At 42.7% G+C, this 19,116-nt stretch overlaps 1 protein-coding gene across 2 annotated transcripts in view; it reads left to right on the forward strand.

Annotated features, from left to right (window-relative positions):
* PHLPP2 (PH domain and leucine rich repeat protein phosphatase 2) overlaps window positions 1–17,401 on the forward strand; it is a 73,138-nt gene extending 55,737 nt beyond the window's left edge. For both annotated transcript variants that reach the window (XM_036834199.1, XM_036834200.1), the window contains 7 exons: window positions 631–831; window positions 5,998–6,160; window positions 6,367–6,497; window positions 7,640–7,750; window positions 8,588–8,782; window positions 10,234–10,465; window positions 12,647–17,401. In XM_036834199.1, coding sequence (XP_036690094.1) covers window positions 631–831; window positions 5,998–6,160; window positions 6,367–6,497; window positions 7,640–7,750; window positions 8,588–8,782; window positions 10,234–10,465; window positions 12,647–13,801 — 2,188 coding nt within the window. In that variant the 3' untranslated portion in view covers window positions 13,802–17,401. The remainder of the gene's footprint in view (window positions 1–630; window positions 832–5,997; window positions 6,161–6,366; window positions 6,498–7,639; window positions 7,751–8,587; window positions 8,783–10,233; window positions 10,466–12,646) is intronic.
* The last annotated feature ends 1,715 nt before the right edge of the window (window positions 17,402–19,116 follow it).

Consider the following 19,116-nt stretch of genomic DNA (forward strand, 5'->3'; position numbering starts at 1 on the left):
GGCATAGCCTTTCTGAAGTATACTTTGATATAGCCTTTCTGGAGCTCATTTTGGCAGTATATGTGTAAAAATCTTAAAGATATATGTAGCCTTTGACCCCACATATTCTGCTTCTGGGAATATGGCCTAAAGAAATAATTGGGTGAGGACTTGGAGGTGCTCATTATAGTGTCTATAATGGCAAACAATTGGAAACAGCCGATATGCTCATTATTAGGGGATTATAGGGGGATTGGCTAAATAAATATGATCCTATTAAAATCAGACAAACATTTTTCTAAAGGGTGTCCTCACAGTTCATATATTTGTGAACATGATACTCAACAACATCGTTTCTGTGGTCATGCAGACAGTAAAACATGAAGCTGGGTTAGAATTAGACCACCACAGAATCCCGGGAACACAACTAAGCCTGCATTCTTCCCTCTCTACTTGGCTTACATGAGTTGAGTAGAAGGAGTTTTGTTTGGGTAGGATCAATCAGAGAAAACTACCTGGAGGAAATTACTTTTGTCATGAGTTTGGGAGCACGGAGAGGCAGCGTTACATGCTGAGATGGCACGATGGTTTCCACACAAGAAGGCAACCGGTAGCCATAAAGGAAATGATGCTTTGCATGTGTTCTGTCAGTCTCAGATACTTGAACGCATCTGCAAATAGTCTGGAGTCTCTGCCATCCGCTTGCACTGGGGAGGAGAGTCTGAGTGCACTGCAGCTGCTCTACCTGACCAACAACCTCCTGACAGATCAGTGTGTGCCCGTCCTGGTGGGGCACCCGCACCTGCGAATCTTGCATCTTGCAAACAACCAGCTACAGACTTTTCCCGCAAGGTAAGCAAACGCGAACTTTGATCGTATCAGATACATAACATGATTCTGCATTTGTCAGACTACATCACAGCTGTGTTACTGGGTACTCTTGCTTTATGTTGACCGACTTACTGGTGCTGTGATTCCACTACTTGAATGGGAACATCTGTACCCTGTTGTTAAGTATCAGTAACCACAGAGCTTGTGGTTAAAACGTGTTTAATTCTTAGTTCTACTTACTTAATAGTGGTCTGAGAATTTTCAACCTAGAAAGTACAGGCTTATGAGATAAATTAAATTCTGAAGATAATTCTTTCTTTTCTCCTGTCAGCACTGATATATAAAATACTGTTGAGTCCATTAACTTGTTCATTTTTATATATGTTGAATGCCTACTGTATGTCAAGTACTGTGTAAGTACTAGGGAAACAGTGGCAATTAAGTTACAGTCTCTGTCCTCAAGGAACTTGCAGTCAAATTAGGGAAATAGACAAGTATATAGGCAGTTGCAATGCAGTATAATAAATGCAGATGTTAAAGATATGCACGGGTAGCTGCACTGAAGAGATGAATAGTATTTAGCCAGGCTACATTTATAAGACATAAGAGATATTTAGTGTTGTCAAAGTTTTTTTTTTTTTTAACATCTTTATTGGAGTGTAATTGCTTTACAATGGTGTGTTAGTTTCTGCTTTATAACAAAGTGAATCAGCTATACATATACATATATCCCTTGTCAAAGTTTTGAACAGTGTCAGTGGAGAAATAAGTATCTTCCAAAATACACTTGATTTAAAAAAATTTTTTTTAGAAAATTTGACACCAGAGGCACTTCCCTGGTGGTCCAGTGGCCAAGACTCCATGCTCCCAATGCAGGAGACCTAGGTTCGATCCCTGGTCGGGGAACTAGATCCCACATGCCACAATTAAGAGTTCGCATGCCGCAACTAAAGATCCCGCATGCCGCAACTAAAAGATCCCACATGCCAATGCCACAACTGCAGATCCCACTTGCGGCAGCGAAGACTTCAGATGCCGCAACTAAGACCCAGAACAGCCAAATAAATAAATAAATAAATATTTTAAAAAAAATTATTAGGGGCTTCCCTGGTGGTGCAGTGGTTGAGAGTCTGCCTGCCAGTGCAGGGGACACGGGTTCGAGCCCTGGTCTGGGAAGATCCCACATGCTGCGGAGCAACTGGGCCCGTGAGCCACAATTACTGAGCCTGCGCGTCTGGAGCCTGTGCTCCGCAACAAGAGAGGCCGCGATAGTGAGAGGCCCACGCACCGCGATGAAGAGTGGCCCCCGCTGGCCACAACTAGAGAAAGCCCTCGCACAGAAATGAAGACACAACACAACCATAATAAATAAATAAATAAATATTTTAAAAAGTAATTAAAAAAAGAAAATTTGACACCAGAAAAATCCATTTATACCATAAAGGTAGTCATTAAAAATCATGTTTTCAAAAACTAAGAACATAGGGAAATAACATTTGATATAATTTGAATGAAATTTTATATATATATTTCATATAAAATTATATCATATTTGATACAATTTGAATGAAAAGAAAACTATATATTTTTATTTATTTATTTATTTATTTATTTATGGCTGCATTGGGTCTTCGTTGCTGCGCACGGGCTTTCTCTAGTTTTGGCGAGTGGGGGCTACTCTTCGTTGCGGTGCGCGGGCTTCTCATTGTGGTGGCTTCTCTTGTTGCGGAGCACTGGCTCTAGGCGCGTGGGCTTCAGTAGTTGTGGCACATGGGCTCAGTAGTTGTGGCTCACGGGCTCCAGAGCGCAGGCTCAGCAGTTGTGGCGCTCGGGCTTAGTTGCTCCGCAGCACATGGGATCTTCCCGGACCAGGGTTCAAACCCGTGTCCCCTGCATTGACAGGTGGATTCTTAACCACTGTGCCACCAGGGAAGTCCGAAAACTATATTTTTATTCTAATTTTGTTTCACAAATTTTCTTAGAAATGTGTTAAAGTTGAAAAACGTAGAAATTGTAATTTTTGTGATTATAAAATGAGATATTTGGAGATATTGATTGCTTCCTTGAAAGAATTTGAACAATGGCTTTTATTAATTAATTAATTTTTTTTTTTTCCAGCTGCATTGGGTCTTCATTGCTGTGCGTGCGCTTTCTCTAGTTGTGGCGAGCGGGGGCTACTCTTTGTTGCAGTGCATGGGCTTCTCATTGTGGTGGCTTCTCTTTGTTGTGGAGCATGGGCTCTAGGCGTGCAGGCTTTAGTAGTTGTTTCTCGCGGGCTCTAGAGCGCAGGCTCTGTAGTTGTGGCACATGGGCTTAGTTGCTCCGGGGCATGTGGGATCTTCTTGGACCAGGGCTTGAACCTGTGTCCCCTGCATTGGCAGGCAGATTCTTAACCACTGGGCCACCAGGGAAGTTCCTGAACAATGGCTTTTAAAGTGAATACAGAATCTTAATTTCAGGATGTGATAGATCTCTTGAAATCCTATCAGATTAATTCAGTTGGCCTCAAATATGCTCATATAAAGTGCAAATGACACACCACTGACAAGTTACATTAGTTTATGAAGCTGTTGGGAGATACTAGATGTAATACTCTGAAACTAATGAATTCCACCTAATTTGACGACACTCTTTACTGTTGGGGTGGTCAAAAGCAGGCTGATAGAAAACTTAAAACACACCTAAGAATATGAAACTAAGAAGTTAGAAGTAAGGACAAGAATCAACAGGAGATTACACAAAATTAGAATAATCTGAATACAGATGATAAAACTAAATGGGGAAAAAGAAAAAAAAAAAAAAACTAAATGGGGGACTTCCCTGGTGGCGCAGTGGTTAAGAATCCGCCTGCCAGTGCAGGTGACACGGGTTCGAGCCCTGGTCCAGGAAGATCCCACACACCGCAGAGCAACTGAGCCCGTGTGCCACAACTACTGAGCCCACGAGCCACAACTACTGAAGTCTGTGCGCCTAGAGCCCGTGCTCCACAGCAAGAGAAGCCACCGCAATGAGAAGCCTGCGCACCACAACGAAGAGTAGCCCCCACTCGCCACAACTAGAGAAAGCCCGCGCGCAGCAACGAAAGACCCAACAGAGCCTAAATGAATGAATTAATAAATAAATGAATGGATGAATGAATGGAATTTAGAGCATTATTTTAAAGAAAATGTGTGTTCCGTACTGAATAATAAATCTCCTGTCAAGTTATCTCCTGAACAGTGTTATAATTGCACAGGCACAATCCCAAGTCTTCTGTTTCCTTTGGACTATTTTCAGAATCTAGCACAGTTCTGGGTGCTCAGTAAGACACTGAATGAGATACAGATGCTGCGTTTCTATCTGTAAGTCAGAGGATCCAAGTAGGGAATCGTGTAAGAGAAAAGCGTGAAATTTGGACATGGGAATATTTAAAAAATATATTATTAAGTAAAAAAAAAAAAGCAAGTTATTAAACAATACATATGATAAGCATCATGTTTTAATTCGAAACATAGAGTTTCATGCATTAAAAAGGCCAAGACTACTCTCCACCAAATTGTCATCAGAGATTAAATCTGGTTGTGGGATTAAAAGTTCTTTTTTTTATGTTTATCTTTATTTTTCAATTTTTTTCAGTGAGTATTACTATTGTAATAAGAAAACAATTTTAACTTACTGAGCTTAATTATTACAAAGTATTTATCAATTTTCTAGCAATGAAAATTATCAATATTTATGATATATGAAAAGGGCAGGATATAAATTTCATGTAAAATCTACATATGAAAAATTTAGCAGGAAATTCAGCAAAATGAAAATAGAAATTTTTTCAGATTGGTATTATTGTTGATTTATTTTCTTTATTTTCTAAACTTTCTATGTTACAGCAGTTTATTATTTTTACAGTGTTCAAAATTGGTAGATAAGGAGAAATCAGAGCAATTTGTAATAATCTGATAAAGGTGTTAGGCCGTCTTAAGATGTTTTGCTTACTGTGTAGAAAACTTTGCTTACTGGAGGGACAGTGTGAATCGCCTGCATCACAGTCCTTAGCACAGCGCTGTATGTATTCCAGGCACTTGATAAATGTTTACTGAAGGTGGATTATGTTATGAATAACTGTAGAAATTTATTATTATTATTTTTTTAAATTTATTTTATTTATTTAGTTTTGGCTGTGTTGGGTCTTTGTTGCTGCGCGAGGGCTTTCCCTAGCTGCGGCGAGCGGGGGCTACTCTCTGTTGCGGTGCGCGGGCTTCTCATTGCAGTGGCTTCTCTTGTTGCGGAGCACGGGTTCTAGGCGCGCGGGCTCAGTAATTGTGGCGCACAGGCTTAGTTGCTCTGGGGCATGTGGGATCTTCCCAAACCAGGGCTTGAACGCGTGTCCCCTGCACTAGCAGGAGGACTCTGTACCACTGTGCCACCAGGGAAGTCCCTAGAAATTTAAAACTAAAAGGAGGGAATTCTCTGGTGGTCCAGTGCTAAAGAATCCGCCTTCCAATGCAGGGAACGCGGGTTCGATCCCTGGTCGGGGAACTAGGATCCCACATGCCTCGGGACAACTAAGCCCTCGCACCTCAGTTAGAGAGCCCGCGTGCCACAAACTACAGAGCCCATGCTCTCTGGAGCCCGCGCACCACAACTAGAGAGAAGCCCACGCGCCACAACAAAGAGCCTGCACACCACAACAAAGATCCCGCGTGCCGCAACTAAGACCCAAAGCAGCCAAGAATTAAATAAATTAATTAAATTTAAAAAAATAAATTAAAAATAAATAAATAAAACTAAAAGCAATCTTAGTGATGATTTAGTACAACTTCTTTATTTTATAGCCAAGGCTATTGATGTCCGCTGACACTAATCTACCCAGTATTTTGCAACTAGTTAGGGGCAAAGCAAGTACTGTAACTGGTTGACCAACCCTAGGCTGATGCCAATTCAGCCACTTCCTAGAAGTCAGATAATAGGAAGATGTTTGTGCCCTAAAGATCCAGCAGCTGCAGTAGAAGCGGTTCAGCCCTTGAAATGCACTGAGAGGGAGGAGATGAGGCTGAGGCTCGGCGGGAGTGTTTGTTCACCCTAGTGGCTGTTTCATTCTGGCTGGTCACTGGGCAGCGGGTCGGTCACCTCTGTGCTCTGGCAGCTGTGGAACTTGTTTGGCAGCTGCTCATTTGGGTGCAGTATGGTATTTTGGTGTTTCCTTTTCAGCAAACTAAATAAATTGGAGCAATTGGAGGAACTGAACCTAAGTGGCAACAAGCTTAAAACCATCCCCACGACCATCGCAAAGTGCAAAAGGCTGCACACTCTGGTGGCGCACTCCAACCACATTAGCATTTTCCCGGAAATACTGCAGTTGCCTCAGATACAGGTACTTCTGTGTGCTGGAATGATGTCTGGGGGGGATGGGAGGAGTGTGACTGAGGTGGTTCTCTTCTCATAAGGAAGAAGAAAGTGGCAGTTTGGGATCACAGTATATTTAATTGACTTCTGTGAAGAAATTAAATTCCCTTTGAGGATATAGTAGGAGATTGACCCTTAGGGAGTTAAGAATTAATCCCTCTGTTTTCCTCTCAGTTTGTAGACCTAAGTTGCAACGACTTGACCGAAATCCTGATTCCAGAGGCTCTGCCTGCTACTTTACAAGACCTGGACCTAACTGGAAATGCAAATCTGGTTCTGGAACACAAGACACTAGACACATTTAGGTAGGAAGACTTATGAAGTTGAATCCACATGTGCTGTAACTCCCACCAGCCTTGTGTGGTTCTTCTTAAGGACTGTGGAGACCTCAGTTCATTAAAGGAGTAGAATGAATTAGGTCATAAAGCCCCTTGGTTCTTGTCTTTGAGTCAGTTTTTGATGGGTGGTCTGTCCAGCAGTCAGCCCATAGATATTTGAACTCAACATCGTGGGTACTGCCCAGGCGCACCCCAGTATCTTTACAGGGCAGGTGTGGGGCTGCACCCCACAGGCCTGCAAGCCCTGTACTTGCCCAACCTCAAGACCAAAGAAAGAGCCCAGAGTCAGCAACAGAGACATCATGTTTTAACGGGTAGGGGGATCTTACATGTCTGAAGCAAGGTCCCGGAGCAACACTCCACCGTGTGCAGTATCTGGTGGGCAGGACATGGTAGTGTCTTTATTACTGGGGGAGAGGGAGGTTACCAGTTATAGAGGGAGGTTGGCTCATCAGTTACCTGGGAAACGAGCAGAGGCACGCCCCCTCGCCACCCCTTTGATAAACTCTCATAGTAGAGAGAGTTCTGATTTAAAGATGAGAACAATCACTAGCTGGGGCCGAGTGAAGTGGGGGTGGGGAGGTAGGTATGCAGGCATTTACCAATCGGGCTCTGTGATTCAGAGGGAAGGTCAGTCAGGCGAGTAGGGTGTGGGTGAGGCAGGCACTGGTTGGGCAGGGTCGTACAGAGAGCAAGAGAACAGCCATCCTGAGTGGTCTGATTGTACAGCAGGCATAGGTAATTTAGGTGGCACAGATCACATTACATTACATCTAAGACAATGCAAGCTCATTCATTGTACCAAGCCTTCACTGTATCAAAATACTTAAAATAAGTAGATGGTTGAAACTTAGAAATCTTTGTTGTGCTTAGTTTTTCATTGAAATGAACAGCATCGATTATAACAAAATTGGCCCCTAATTCTTCCTTCTACCCCTTTCCTTTCTCTCTCTTCTTGGCCAGTGGGTCAGCATACTACTTTCTTTGGTCTCTCTGGAAATTGGTCTGTCAACAGATTATTTTATAAAAATAAAAGCCGCTGTTGGGATAGCGTCTGTAAAGTACAGAAGCATATACGGTTTAAACTTCCCTTCCTCCACTTCCCGCAGCCATATCACCACCCTGAAAATTGATCAGAAACCTTTGCCAACCACTGATTCTACAGTTACATCAACCTTCTGGAGCCACGGACTGGCTGAGATGGCAGGGCAGAGAAACAAGTGAGTATCATGGCCATGGAGACTGAGAAAGTTCCCCTGACATCTGGGAAAGGATCTGGTGCTGAAAGCTAGGCCATGTTGTTCTCCTGTTGGACATAAACAAATCACAGAATGCCAGCATCAGATAAGATTCCTCTGAGACCGTGAACCAGTAAGACAAAACAAGATGAATGTGCAGTCCACAAAACACCCACACCCCATCTCATGACTAAGATGGGTGACTGCTACTTTGTTTATCAATCACAGCTTTGTCCCCATGCTAATCTTTCCCTGTAGATAAGATTTATTGAGGTACCCAACCATAGAATAGCCCTGCTTTCTGACAGCACCCAATCTAGTATGATCCCCCACTTTGTTAGATCTTCCCCAAAACGACCCAGGCAGACCCAAATCCTGTACTAGATTTTTTCCAGTACCCTCTTATATACCCCAGAGTCCCATGGTGTGCTTTCTCTTGTTGCAAGGCATAATAAACTCAACTTCTGCAGCCACAGGTATGTTGTGCACCTGGGGGAGTCTTTGGCTGAAGGGTGTTGATACTAGTGCTTAATCACTATGAAGAGAAAACATCTAATTTTCCCAGCCTTCCACAGCATTGCAGAGCTAATATGTACTGCCCCTGAATGTGGCTGAATTCCCCCTTTTCTTATGACATCAACTCTTTAAGATGCTGCTTACTTATCTTCTGTAACACTTTTTTCATGTGTAGATTAGGATTTACTACTACTCTTCTCCACCTTCAATCAATACTTAACTTTTTTAAGGAAGGCTCCCTGGAGAAGAATGTTTTACCACTGACTTTCTTCGTTGTTTGTCTTTCTCCTGTTTCTGTGATAGGCTATGTGTATCTGCTCTAGCTGTGGATAACTTTGCAGAGGGCGTGGGAGCTGTGTATGGCATGTTTGATGGGGACCGAAATGAGGAGCTCCCTCGCCTACTCCAGTGTACCATGGCAGATGTGCTTTTGGAAGAGGTACAGCAGTCAACAAATGACACAGTTTTCATGGCTCACACCTTCTTGGTATCTCACAGGTAAGCAGGTGGGCTGAATAATTCCTAACTCGGCCCTGCTTGTGGAAAACAAATCTCACTAAGCCAGAAGGTCAGGGTCTCAATGATAAGTACAGGGGCAAGGTGAGATCTTGCTCTTTGTTCTGTGACCATTCTCTCCATCAGCATGGAATGTGGGGACGTGGGCTCTTTAAAGAGCCTGTGGAGGCATCTGTTTTCTCTGTTGAAACCGAAGGCTGCTGAGAATTTGGAAAGCCCAGAAATCACGCGCAAAAGGTTGTGTGTGTGTGTGTGCGCATTTCAGGGAAGGAAGGTGGTAATCCTTTATAAGATTCTCCAAAGTGCCAGTGACCTACAAAAGGTTAAGCACTCATCAGATTCTTGTGTTTAAAATACTTATTATTGGGGATTTACCAACTAATCTCACTGAAGTCTAAGCCACTTAAGGGCAAAAACTCTATAAACCAAACAGTTGAAAATCTCTTAGTGGCTAATAGAGCATCTTGCACATCAGGTGGGCTGCATAAAGGGTACATGCAACTGAGAGGGTGTACCTTTGTATAATCAAGGTTGAAACGGAACAACCTGGAGCCCAAGGTGGTGTTATCTGTCATTATAACACAAGGATGTTGGGAAAGGAGTCTATTTTTCAGTAATAGAATTGAGCCTAGGGACTTGGCAAAATAAAGGGTGTGGGAAAGGAAACTCAGTTTATGAAGCACTTCCCAAGAGCTGGGCACTGTACCAAGCATTTTTCATACTGTATCTTTAATTTTCAAAACAAGCCGTGGAGGTGCGTATTTTAATCAGAAAAATTTCTCGGAGCATCAACTTGCTGAGGATCTATAGCCCATAAATGGCAGAGCTGGAATTTGAAACCAGATCTTTCTGATAGCATCTGCTCTGTACTTAGCATTGTGTACCAAGCGCTGAGGGGGATGGATGCCATGTGTATGGGAGAAATACAAGGAAAATTATGGGCCTTCCTTCAGGGAACTTACAGCCTAAGTAAGTGGTTCACAAAGTGTTGTTCTAGGAGGAGCAGCCTCAGCGTCACCGGAAGCTTATTGGAATGTAGATTATCGGGCCAGCCCCTTACCCACTGACTCAGAAACTCTGCGGGTGGGCCCAGAGTTGTCTTTAACAAGCCCTTCGGGTGTTTCTGATTTGCTACCGTTGGAAGCCACTGAATTAGGTCATTGTAATCTATGATCAGACAAGCAGAAGCAACAGAGAAAGCCGCACCTTGTCTCCTCTACCCCGACCCTTTTGGTAAAATTTCTCAGCTAAGAGGAGAAGGCAAGGCTGCCTTCACCATCGTCACCCATATCAAGAGACTGCCTTCAGACGGAGGAGGGTGAAGCGGCTTCGCTGTCACACGGCAAAAACACGAGGGAGTCACGGACATGAAGGACCGCTGCTTTCTTCTAAAACTAGCTGCCATGTTTTCATTTTCTTTTCTTTCTCAACAGGAAATTAGGAATGGCTGGCCAGAAGCTGGGCTCTTCTGCTCTCCTTTGTTATATCCGCCCTGACACTGCCGATCCAACAAGTAGCTTTAGCTTGACTGTGGCCAACGTTGGCACGTGCCAAGCAGTCCTGTGCCGAAGTGGGAAGCCAGTGCCCCTGTCTAAAGTCTTCAGCCTGGAACAGGACCTGGAGGAGGCCCAGAGGGTGAAGGACCAAAAGGCCATCATAACAGAGGTGAGTCTTGCTCTCCACCGGTCACGTCTGCTCCCCGAATCTAATGAATGCTGTTCTGCCTAGAACAGTGAAGGTCCATTTTCTTCCTATCGAGCCCTGTAAATTGTATCCAATCCTGAAAATAGTAATAAAAAAAAATCTAATGAGCAGCTAAGACTAGCAGAAAGAAAAAGCAAATTAATTAGAAATGAAAAATCCTAATTTGTAGTCCTTTAGACTTATATATAGCATGTAAAATAAATGTAAATGTCCTCCTTGATTAATTTTCATCTGGTTTGTTATTCCAAACAGAAGAAAAAAAAGTTTTGTAGTTTGACATCCCTGTTCTGAAATGAAAAGTTTCACAGTATTTTTCCTTTTTATATTGTATATGGCTTAGGATACTCTGGTATTGTTTTCTTAATAAAGAAGCATCAGTATCTCTATAACTTTTCTCCCTTTTCAGAAGTTAGCATAACGTTTTTGCTTTCAAAAAGACTTTAGCAATTACATGTGAACATTGTTTACTGCAAAGCAGAATTTTGTTCAGATCTTTTACCCATTTTTAATTGAATTGTTTGTTTCTTTATTGTTGAGTTCTTTGCGTATTTTGGATACAAGTCCTTGTCCGAAATGTTTTGCAAATATTTTCTCCCGGTCTGTGGCTTGTCTTTCATTCTTTTAACAGTGTCTTTTGCAGAGCAGAAGTTTCTAGTTTAATGAAGTCCCACTTACCAATTTTCTTCTTTCATGGGTCATGCTTTTGGTGTTGTATCTAAAAACTCATTGCCAAACCCAAAGTCACTTAGATTTTCTTCTGTGTTATCTTCTAGAAGTTTCATCTTTTACATTTAGGTCTGTGTTTTATTTTGAATTAATTTTTGTGAAAGGTGTAAGCTGCTCCGTGTCTAGGTTTTTTTTTCTTTTTTGGCATGTGAATGTCCAGTTGTCACAGCACCGTGTTTTGAAATAGACTGTCCTTTCTTCACTGAATTGCCTTGGCTCCTTTGTCAGAGATCAGTCGACTATATGTGTGGGTCCACTTCTAGGCTGTCTGTTCTGTCAGAATTCTGTAATAAGGACTATAAAAGACTCCATCCAAGGAAGCACAAAACCAAAAAAAGTATCATTATAATGTGGTTGATGCTATGGAGATTCTGGAAATTTGGTCTTAGGAGAGTCTTTCAGTCAAAACAAATGAAAGATGAAAGATAACTTTTTGCTTGATTAGTCTATTACAGAATTTAGATAATGTTCAGATTTTTCTTAGGGAGTCCTAGACAAGTAGGAAACATTTTTATAACTACAGACATTTATTGTGTTCTTGTTATTTGCTAAGCATTGTACTTTCACTGTTTTGTTTAAGCTTCACAATAACCCCCATGAAAGAAGTGCTTTTATTTTCATTTTACAGGTGAGGAAAATAAGATTATAAATTTCGAGAGTTTGTGACAAATTCTGATAAATGAGGCAGGATTTTCACCCAAAGAATGACTGCAACTATGAAATTAGTATATTGAGGGCTTTAGCAGTTTTGTTTGGTTTTATCTTGAGAAGAAATCAATATGAAGCATGTGGCAGATAAACATTCCCAGCCTGCAACCAGGGTTATTCCTTTTCCTCTGAGTTTAGAATTACATCGTTCTTGGTACAGCCATTACAGAGTAGGTAAATTATGCCACAGATTTCAGACTTTAGGCATTATTCGGGGCTTTAGCTATAAAAATTCTCTTAGCCATTTAGTATCTTCAGTCCCAACTCTGCCTTTAAATGAGAAGTCATATTTAGTGACCCATCTGAGTTTTGGCCCCTCCAAGAATACTAGTGATGGGGAATTGATAGTTTTGCTTATTGTTTTCCTAACAGATGTTTCTCTATTTAAGAACATGCTGAGGCCTATACTTCATGTTAGAGCAAATATCTTTTGAGACGGAGGTGCCTTTTAACCACTTAATTTTAATTGGTTTTAACTCAGTCCTCTGAACTATTTGCAGAATAATACCCATTTGATATTTTGTCCTTTTAGAATTCTATACATTTATTTTCCGTAAGTCCACTTAAAATTGCACAGATCCTAGGAAAAACCACGTAACATGTCAATTCTGTTTTATTGTAGAGCCCTAAGCATCGTGATCTAGAGAGATATAAAATTCTGTGTCGTTGTTGCTTGTTTCTCAGAGTCTGCATTCTGCTTGTCTCTAGGACAACAAAGTGAACGGGGTGACCTGCTGTACCCGGCTGCTGGGCTGTACATACCTCTACCCTTGGATCCTCCCCAGGCCCCACATATCTTCCACTCCACTCACCATTCAGGATGAGTTGCTGATTCTGGGAAACAAAGCATTGTGGGAACACTTGTCATACACAGAAGCAGTCAACGCAGTGTGCCATGTACAAGACCCATTAGCGGCTGCCAAGAAGCTGTGCACATTAGCGCAGAGCTATGGTTGTCAGGACAACGTGGGTGCGATGGTGGTTTATTTGAACGTTGGTGAGGAAGGCTGCACTTGTGAAATGAATGGGCTCACCCTCCCAGGTCCTGTGGGATTTGCTTCAACCGCCGTCATCAAGGACCCGCCCAAGCCGACCACTCCTTCCTCCAGTAGTGGTGTCGCCTCTGAGTTCAGCAGCGAGATGTCCACTTCCGAGGTGAGCAGTGAGGTGGGATCCACTGCTTCTGACGAACATAACACTGTTGGCCTGGATGCTGGCTTGCTTTCGAGGCCAGAGAGGCGCTGCAGCCTCCACCCAACGCCCACATCAGGGGTGTTTCAGCGCCAGCCTTCTTGTGCGACTTTCTCCAGTAACCAGTCTGACAACGGCCTGGACAGTGATGACGACCAGCCCGTTGAAGGGGTCATGACAAACGGCAGCAAGGTGGAAGTAGAGGTAGATATCCACTGCTGTAGGGGGAGGCAGCTTGAGAACTCTCCCGCTCTCAGGGGGAATTCTCCTACCCCGTGCCTCGAGGAACGTGCTAGAGGATTAGCTTTTGGGATCCGAAGACAGAACAGTGTGAATAGTGGCATCCTTCTGCCAGTGAGCAAAGACAAGACGGAATTACAGAAGTCTCCCTCCACTTCCTGTCTCTACGGAAAGAAACTCTCCAACGGCTCGATTGTGCCCCTGGAAGACAGCCTGAACCTCATCGAGGTGGCCACGGAAGCACCCAGGAAGAAAACTGGCTATTTTGCTGCCCCCGCTCAGCTGGAGCCAGAGGACCAGTTTGTTGTACCTCGTGACCTCGAAGAAGAAGTGAAGGAACAAATGAAACACCACCAGGAAAGCAGGCCTGAGCCTGAGCCCAGCGAAGAGGGTCGGACCGAGCTCGCAGAGGAGTTTGACACGGCGCTGTAGTCCTCCCCTGGGGGCCACGGCGCTGGGAAGGCTGTGAGGCGTGGGGTAGGGCACCCTGCCAGGGGCACTCTGCCTCTGCATTTCTAAACCACAGATGAGAGGGGGGTAGAACTCGGAGCCAGAAATGGTGAGAGCTGTCAGGGTCTTGCTCTGGATAAGCTAGTAAACACCATCAGTGTTAAGTTTCACATTTAACCTGCATTGGGACCCCCAGGGCTACTGGGGAGCAGGCAGGCATTGCCCTGTACCAGTCCTACCACCTGCCATTAACCCTTTCTCTCCTAGGATAATTTTGAGAATTTGCCTGCCTGGGCAGGAAAGGGGCTATTTCTGTGGAGGAAATAACTGAAGATTGATTCCCTTTACTGATTGCTGCTGTTGGATCTCTGTGACAGAGAAATCACCTTATATCTCAACCTGACGGGATGCAACGTGACTAGTCACATGGCTTTTCCTTCTTCTCTACGAGAATACAGCCTATCAAAATGATGTTTATTGGAAATGTAGAACCAATCAAACAGATAATTTATGTATGTGACGTAGTGAGAGCACTTTTCATTGACTGTGAACTTTTTATTTTTGAATCTGCACTCGAGCCAGTCTTCTTAGAGGCCGCCCAGCGCCTTTGTCCACAGGCAGGATGATCGTCGGGTGTTGGAGCCAGCTATGAGGGTACTAGGAAGGGCCCTGGGAAATGGATTTAACTGTTGGATGTCAGACTGTGAAAGTTCCTGAGAAACAGGGGAGTAGGACCTTCTTTTGGGGATGAAGATGGGGAAGGAGTGAGGACTAAGACTACTTCCCCCCAAATCACAGAAAGAGAATAACTCCTTGACAGATGTGACACCTGCTGGGAATCTCCCAGCAGGTCACAAGAGAGGCATTTGGGGATTGGCCTCTTTCCATAACATGTGACGGAGATGGCAGTCAGCCTCCTAGCACGTAGAGTCAAGGCTTCTGCCGCTCACATCCAAGTAACCTTGAGTTACAGATGACTCTGAACAGACTGAGGCCGAACGAGCACAGATGGGTGGATGGAGCTTCCAGATTAGGCAGGTTCCTTCTCTTACTCTAGAGCAGGGAGATGGTTTTCTAAAACGTCAGGAGTGAGTTGAGGCTTCACCTCTTAATGTTTAACAGAGTCTTCTTCTGAAAATGCTTATCCGTTTCACATGGTTTCACAGTACTGGGCTCAGTTTCTGAAAGACTTAATTGAGAAAATCCTAAACTGACAGAAAACGTGGTTTACTGATTTTTTTTGCACATTCCAGGTAACCCTTGCAAAATGCAGTTCCTTCCATAATTCTGTTCTGTTGCCTTTTCTATTAGAAGATTTACTTAGGAAAATTAATTCCTCTTTATTCCTGTGAAGTTTTGACATTGCTTAATGTTACCCAGTGGGGAATGTGCTTTGAATTTTTAGAATACTTTCACAATTAAAAAGAAAATAGAGTGGAACCATTTTTGTTTCATGAGAAACAAAATGTTGAAGATAAGGTTAATCTATACATATATTTGTCGTTTTTTTTTGGGGGGGCAGGGGAAAGTTTTGTTAAAGCAGTGGTAGAAAACCAGATGACCACTCCACAAATGGTTATGTATCCTCATCTTCTCAGAGGCCCCGTACCCATGTGTGTGTGTCAGTGGGGTACACTCTTGGGGGGGGGTTCCATACCAATGGCTGTCTAGTGTTCAACCCATCAAGGATCTGAATTTGAGTTCCCAAATTATCAGGAACACAACTTTTCTGTGTCAAACTACTGGTTAGCTACTGCAAAATTTTAGAACTCAGGTCTTGATTTGAAGTGGGGAACATAGTGGTTCATGCAAAATTCAGGTGCTGTAAGAAAGATGGGAACAGTAGTGTGTTGCCGCCTTATTTTTTAATAGAAAAATGGGGGGGAATGAAAATGAAGGGAAAAACCCAAGATGATAGTGTTGGAAATTATTTTGGGAATATACCACTTCAATAGTATAGTCTTTTAAAAATTATCCTTTAAAAAAAAAAATTATCCTTTATCTGTGAACCTTTTCTTGTCTTTGTTTCACACCCTACTAATTGGAACCGCCACAAAACCCAGTTATGAAATGACTTTACTAAAAGTAAATGTATTTACTTTTTAGTCAGAAGGACCCTAAAGTTCCAAATGTTCTTTTATGTTGTAGATTTATGTTCAGGAAATGTTAGGTTGTATGAAAACCTTTAATATAGGCTACACCAAAACTGACTACTCTTTTTTGTAACTTCCTTTGATTCATTTCCCTCTATAATTGCTCTTTGTTAAAACAGGGGATGAAAAGGCCATAGCCCATCACCAAAAATACACAGAACTCTTTGACCTATGAAGTCATTTACAGTTATTGTGTGATCTGATTAGGTTGTCAGGTGGTGAAAGCCAGTAATCTGTCTCCAGGTGAATGTAATCTACTTCCCAGGACTTCACCCAGAGGATGTGTTCCCCAGGTGGGCAGAGGCCCGTTGATCTCTAGCCCAGAGATCCCGGCCTCTGCATGATTCTCAGGTCCTTGTGCGTACCTCCCATTTAATAGAGACATTTAAGAGAATTTCTGAAAGAACATCACTCCTGCTTAATGGGAGCAGTCCAGGAGTCCCATGGAAGAAAGAAAAATACACAAGTCTTGGCAGCCATGGTATTTTTATTTTTATCCAAATGGATTGAAAATACATTTGAAAATTTGAACGCTAGTATGTCGTAAGTCTACCGTGCTACCATAGAGTCATTGAATTACCACTCCTCATTACAACAGAGGACTTTATTATACTACTGTAGAGTGTATGTGTGCAATAAGTTGATGAATTCATTTTCCTGGTGTATAGAAGAACCAACACAAGCAGCTTGGTAATCATTGGGTGCTATTTTCTAGGAGATGGAGCCGGTGAGGTTTGGCTGATCTACTGAATATCAAATGATGCCCTTCTTTCCATGTAGGCTTTGAGCAAAAGCAGGTACTTGGAAGCCACAGGCTCACCTTCTTTATCTACTCAATAATTACTAATGAAGAGACCTCCATAAGGGAGCACTTGGCTGTTAATTGATAAATGTACCAATTATTAAATAGTCTCCAAGCCATTCAGTGATGTCCTCTGCATCACTATAGAACTGTCTTGTGTCACTTTTTACTTCCCTCTGGGTGGGGACTTTCAGACTCCCCCAGTCATGGAGGCAAGTTAATCTTTCTCTCCAGTTAGTGACTTTTGCCCCATAGTTGGGTAAGCACTTCCTGGGTTGAGAAAAGCAGCTACAGTAAATCCTGCTCTGTTTCCCTCATTTGATGATCATTCAATCACACATAAGCTCCTTCGAAATTTCATGCACTTCTCCCAGAAGCTATAGGGTTTTCTCTCACTGTTGCCAGTGGATGTCATCCAGACAGTGAGTTCATATCTTATGGTTTTGTGCAATCATTGTCATATTGTAGTCCTAAGACTCATTATAGTGTATTTTTGATATTTTTGAAATGTGTTAAATTTTTTAATTCAATAATATGAGCCAGAGCATGTTGCAGCAAATCTATTGTTTGTAAAAAAAATAATAAATAACAATAACAATAATAATAAATAAAATAAAATGGAGTATCTTTTTCATGGCTTTGTTTTAAAATGGAGTACCTGTTATTTTATAAGTACTTTATTTTAGCATGAAACTGTAATTTTCTCTAACTTGTGTGTGAAATTAGCTTCTTAACCAAAAGCACCTTTAGGATTTTTCTGCTTTTTCTTGTTGTAGGGGAAGATAACAAATGAAACCACATTCCATAACACTCTATGAAGCTATGAGTTAAGGCAAGAATAAATATTTTTGATCACCATTTAAGCTGAAATAGCAATAAAGACTTTTTACATTAAGAAATATTATATTCTGACTTGGTTTATATGTTTAAAGAAACCCCAAAGACAGGAAGCATGGTCCTTATTTCCATGCAGGTTATTAGCTGACTAGAGGGAACTTAATTTGTAAATAATCTACAGCTCCTCTTTTTTTTTTTTTTTTTTTTTTTTAAATTTATTTATTTATTTTTGGCTGCATTGGGTCTTCGTTGCTGCATGTGGGCTTCTCATTGTGGTGGCTTCTCTTGTTGCAGAGCACGGGCTCCAGGCACGTGGGCTTCAGTAGCTGTGGCACACGGGCTCAGTAGTTGTGGCTCGCGGGCTCCAGAGCGCAGGCTCAGTAGTTGTGGCGCACGGGCTTAGTTGCTCTGTGGCATGTGGGATCCTCCCGGACCAGGGATCGAACCCGTGTCCCCTGCATTGGCAAGCAGATTCCCAACCACTGTGCCACCAGGGAAGCCCTACAGCTCCTCTTAAACAAACCACAGAACTACCAGTGATACAGAGGAACTAAGTGGGTAATCTGGCCATCTTGTCTGTCCTAATGGCTTTGGTGTTAGAGTTTAAGACAGTGGTGAGTTTTGGCTCACAAAGTACATCTAATCTAGCTAAGTCTCTAAATTGTTCCCCTCCCCTCTCCCCATTGGTTGTCTCCCATAATCTCTGGACTTCCAAGCAAGATTAGCTACCTCTCACTCCAAATAAAGGCCCAGTTGAAATCATTTTGCAGGTTTCCTCCTCATTTAGCAGAATGAAATTTTGAAAACTTGGTTCACCAACTGTTCCTTGAGTACCTCCAATGTGCTGGGCTCAATGCCACCATCTACTTTCATACCTCGGTTCCATGACACACACACCTGCCTGCAGGGTGGCAGAAGTGAACTTCTCTGGGTATGTTCTCTCGTTCGTTTGATATTGTTTCCCTGGTACATCACACACCACAAGAGCACGTTAGTCACGCAGAACACTTTCCCGTGTGTGATTCACTGGGTCTGAGTTTTTCCTCTGCTACTTAAAAAGATTTAACTTTGGGCAAGTTCACCTCTCCAAGGCTCAGGTGTTTTTTTCTCGATTGTTAAATGGAGATAATAGTCTCTCTCTCAACAGCTGTGAGCTAAAATGAGATGATGTCAACAAATGCTTCCTTAGCTCAGTACCGGACCCGGCACAGTGAGCACTCGATGAAATGTCAACCATTGGGGGAGCCACTTAGCCTTCTTGAACCTTCATCTCATCTGTAAAATGTGAGTAAGAAATCTTGACCTGCCAAGTGGTAGTAACTAAGGCAGGTTTTGCTAAGGCATTTTGAATGTTGCTGCAGTGATCGAGAGGAGCTGACTGGGAGCAGTACTGTAGCTGGGCCAGCGTACCACACTGGGGTCACAGTGGCCAAAGTCCTCATTTTTCCAAGCCCCAGACCCAGACATGGGCAAAGATCCACTCAGGGTATGTTTCAGGGAATAAA

Source organism: Balaenoptera musculus, chromosome 19 (assembly GCF_009873245.2).
Source record: "Balaenoptera musculus isolate JJ_BM4_2016_0621 chromosome 19, mBalMus1.pri.v3, whole genome shotgun sequence".
NCBI lineage: Eukaryota > Metazoa > Chordata > Mammalia > Artiodactyla > Balaenopteridae > Balaenoptera > Balaenoptera musculus.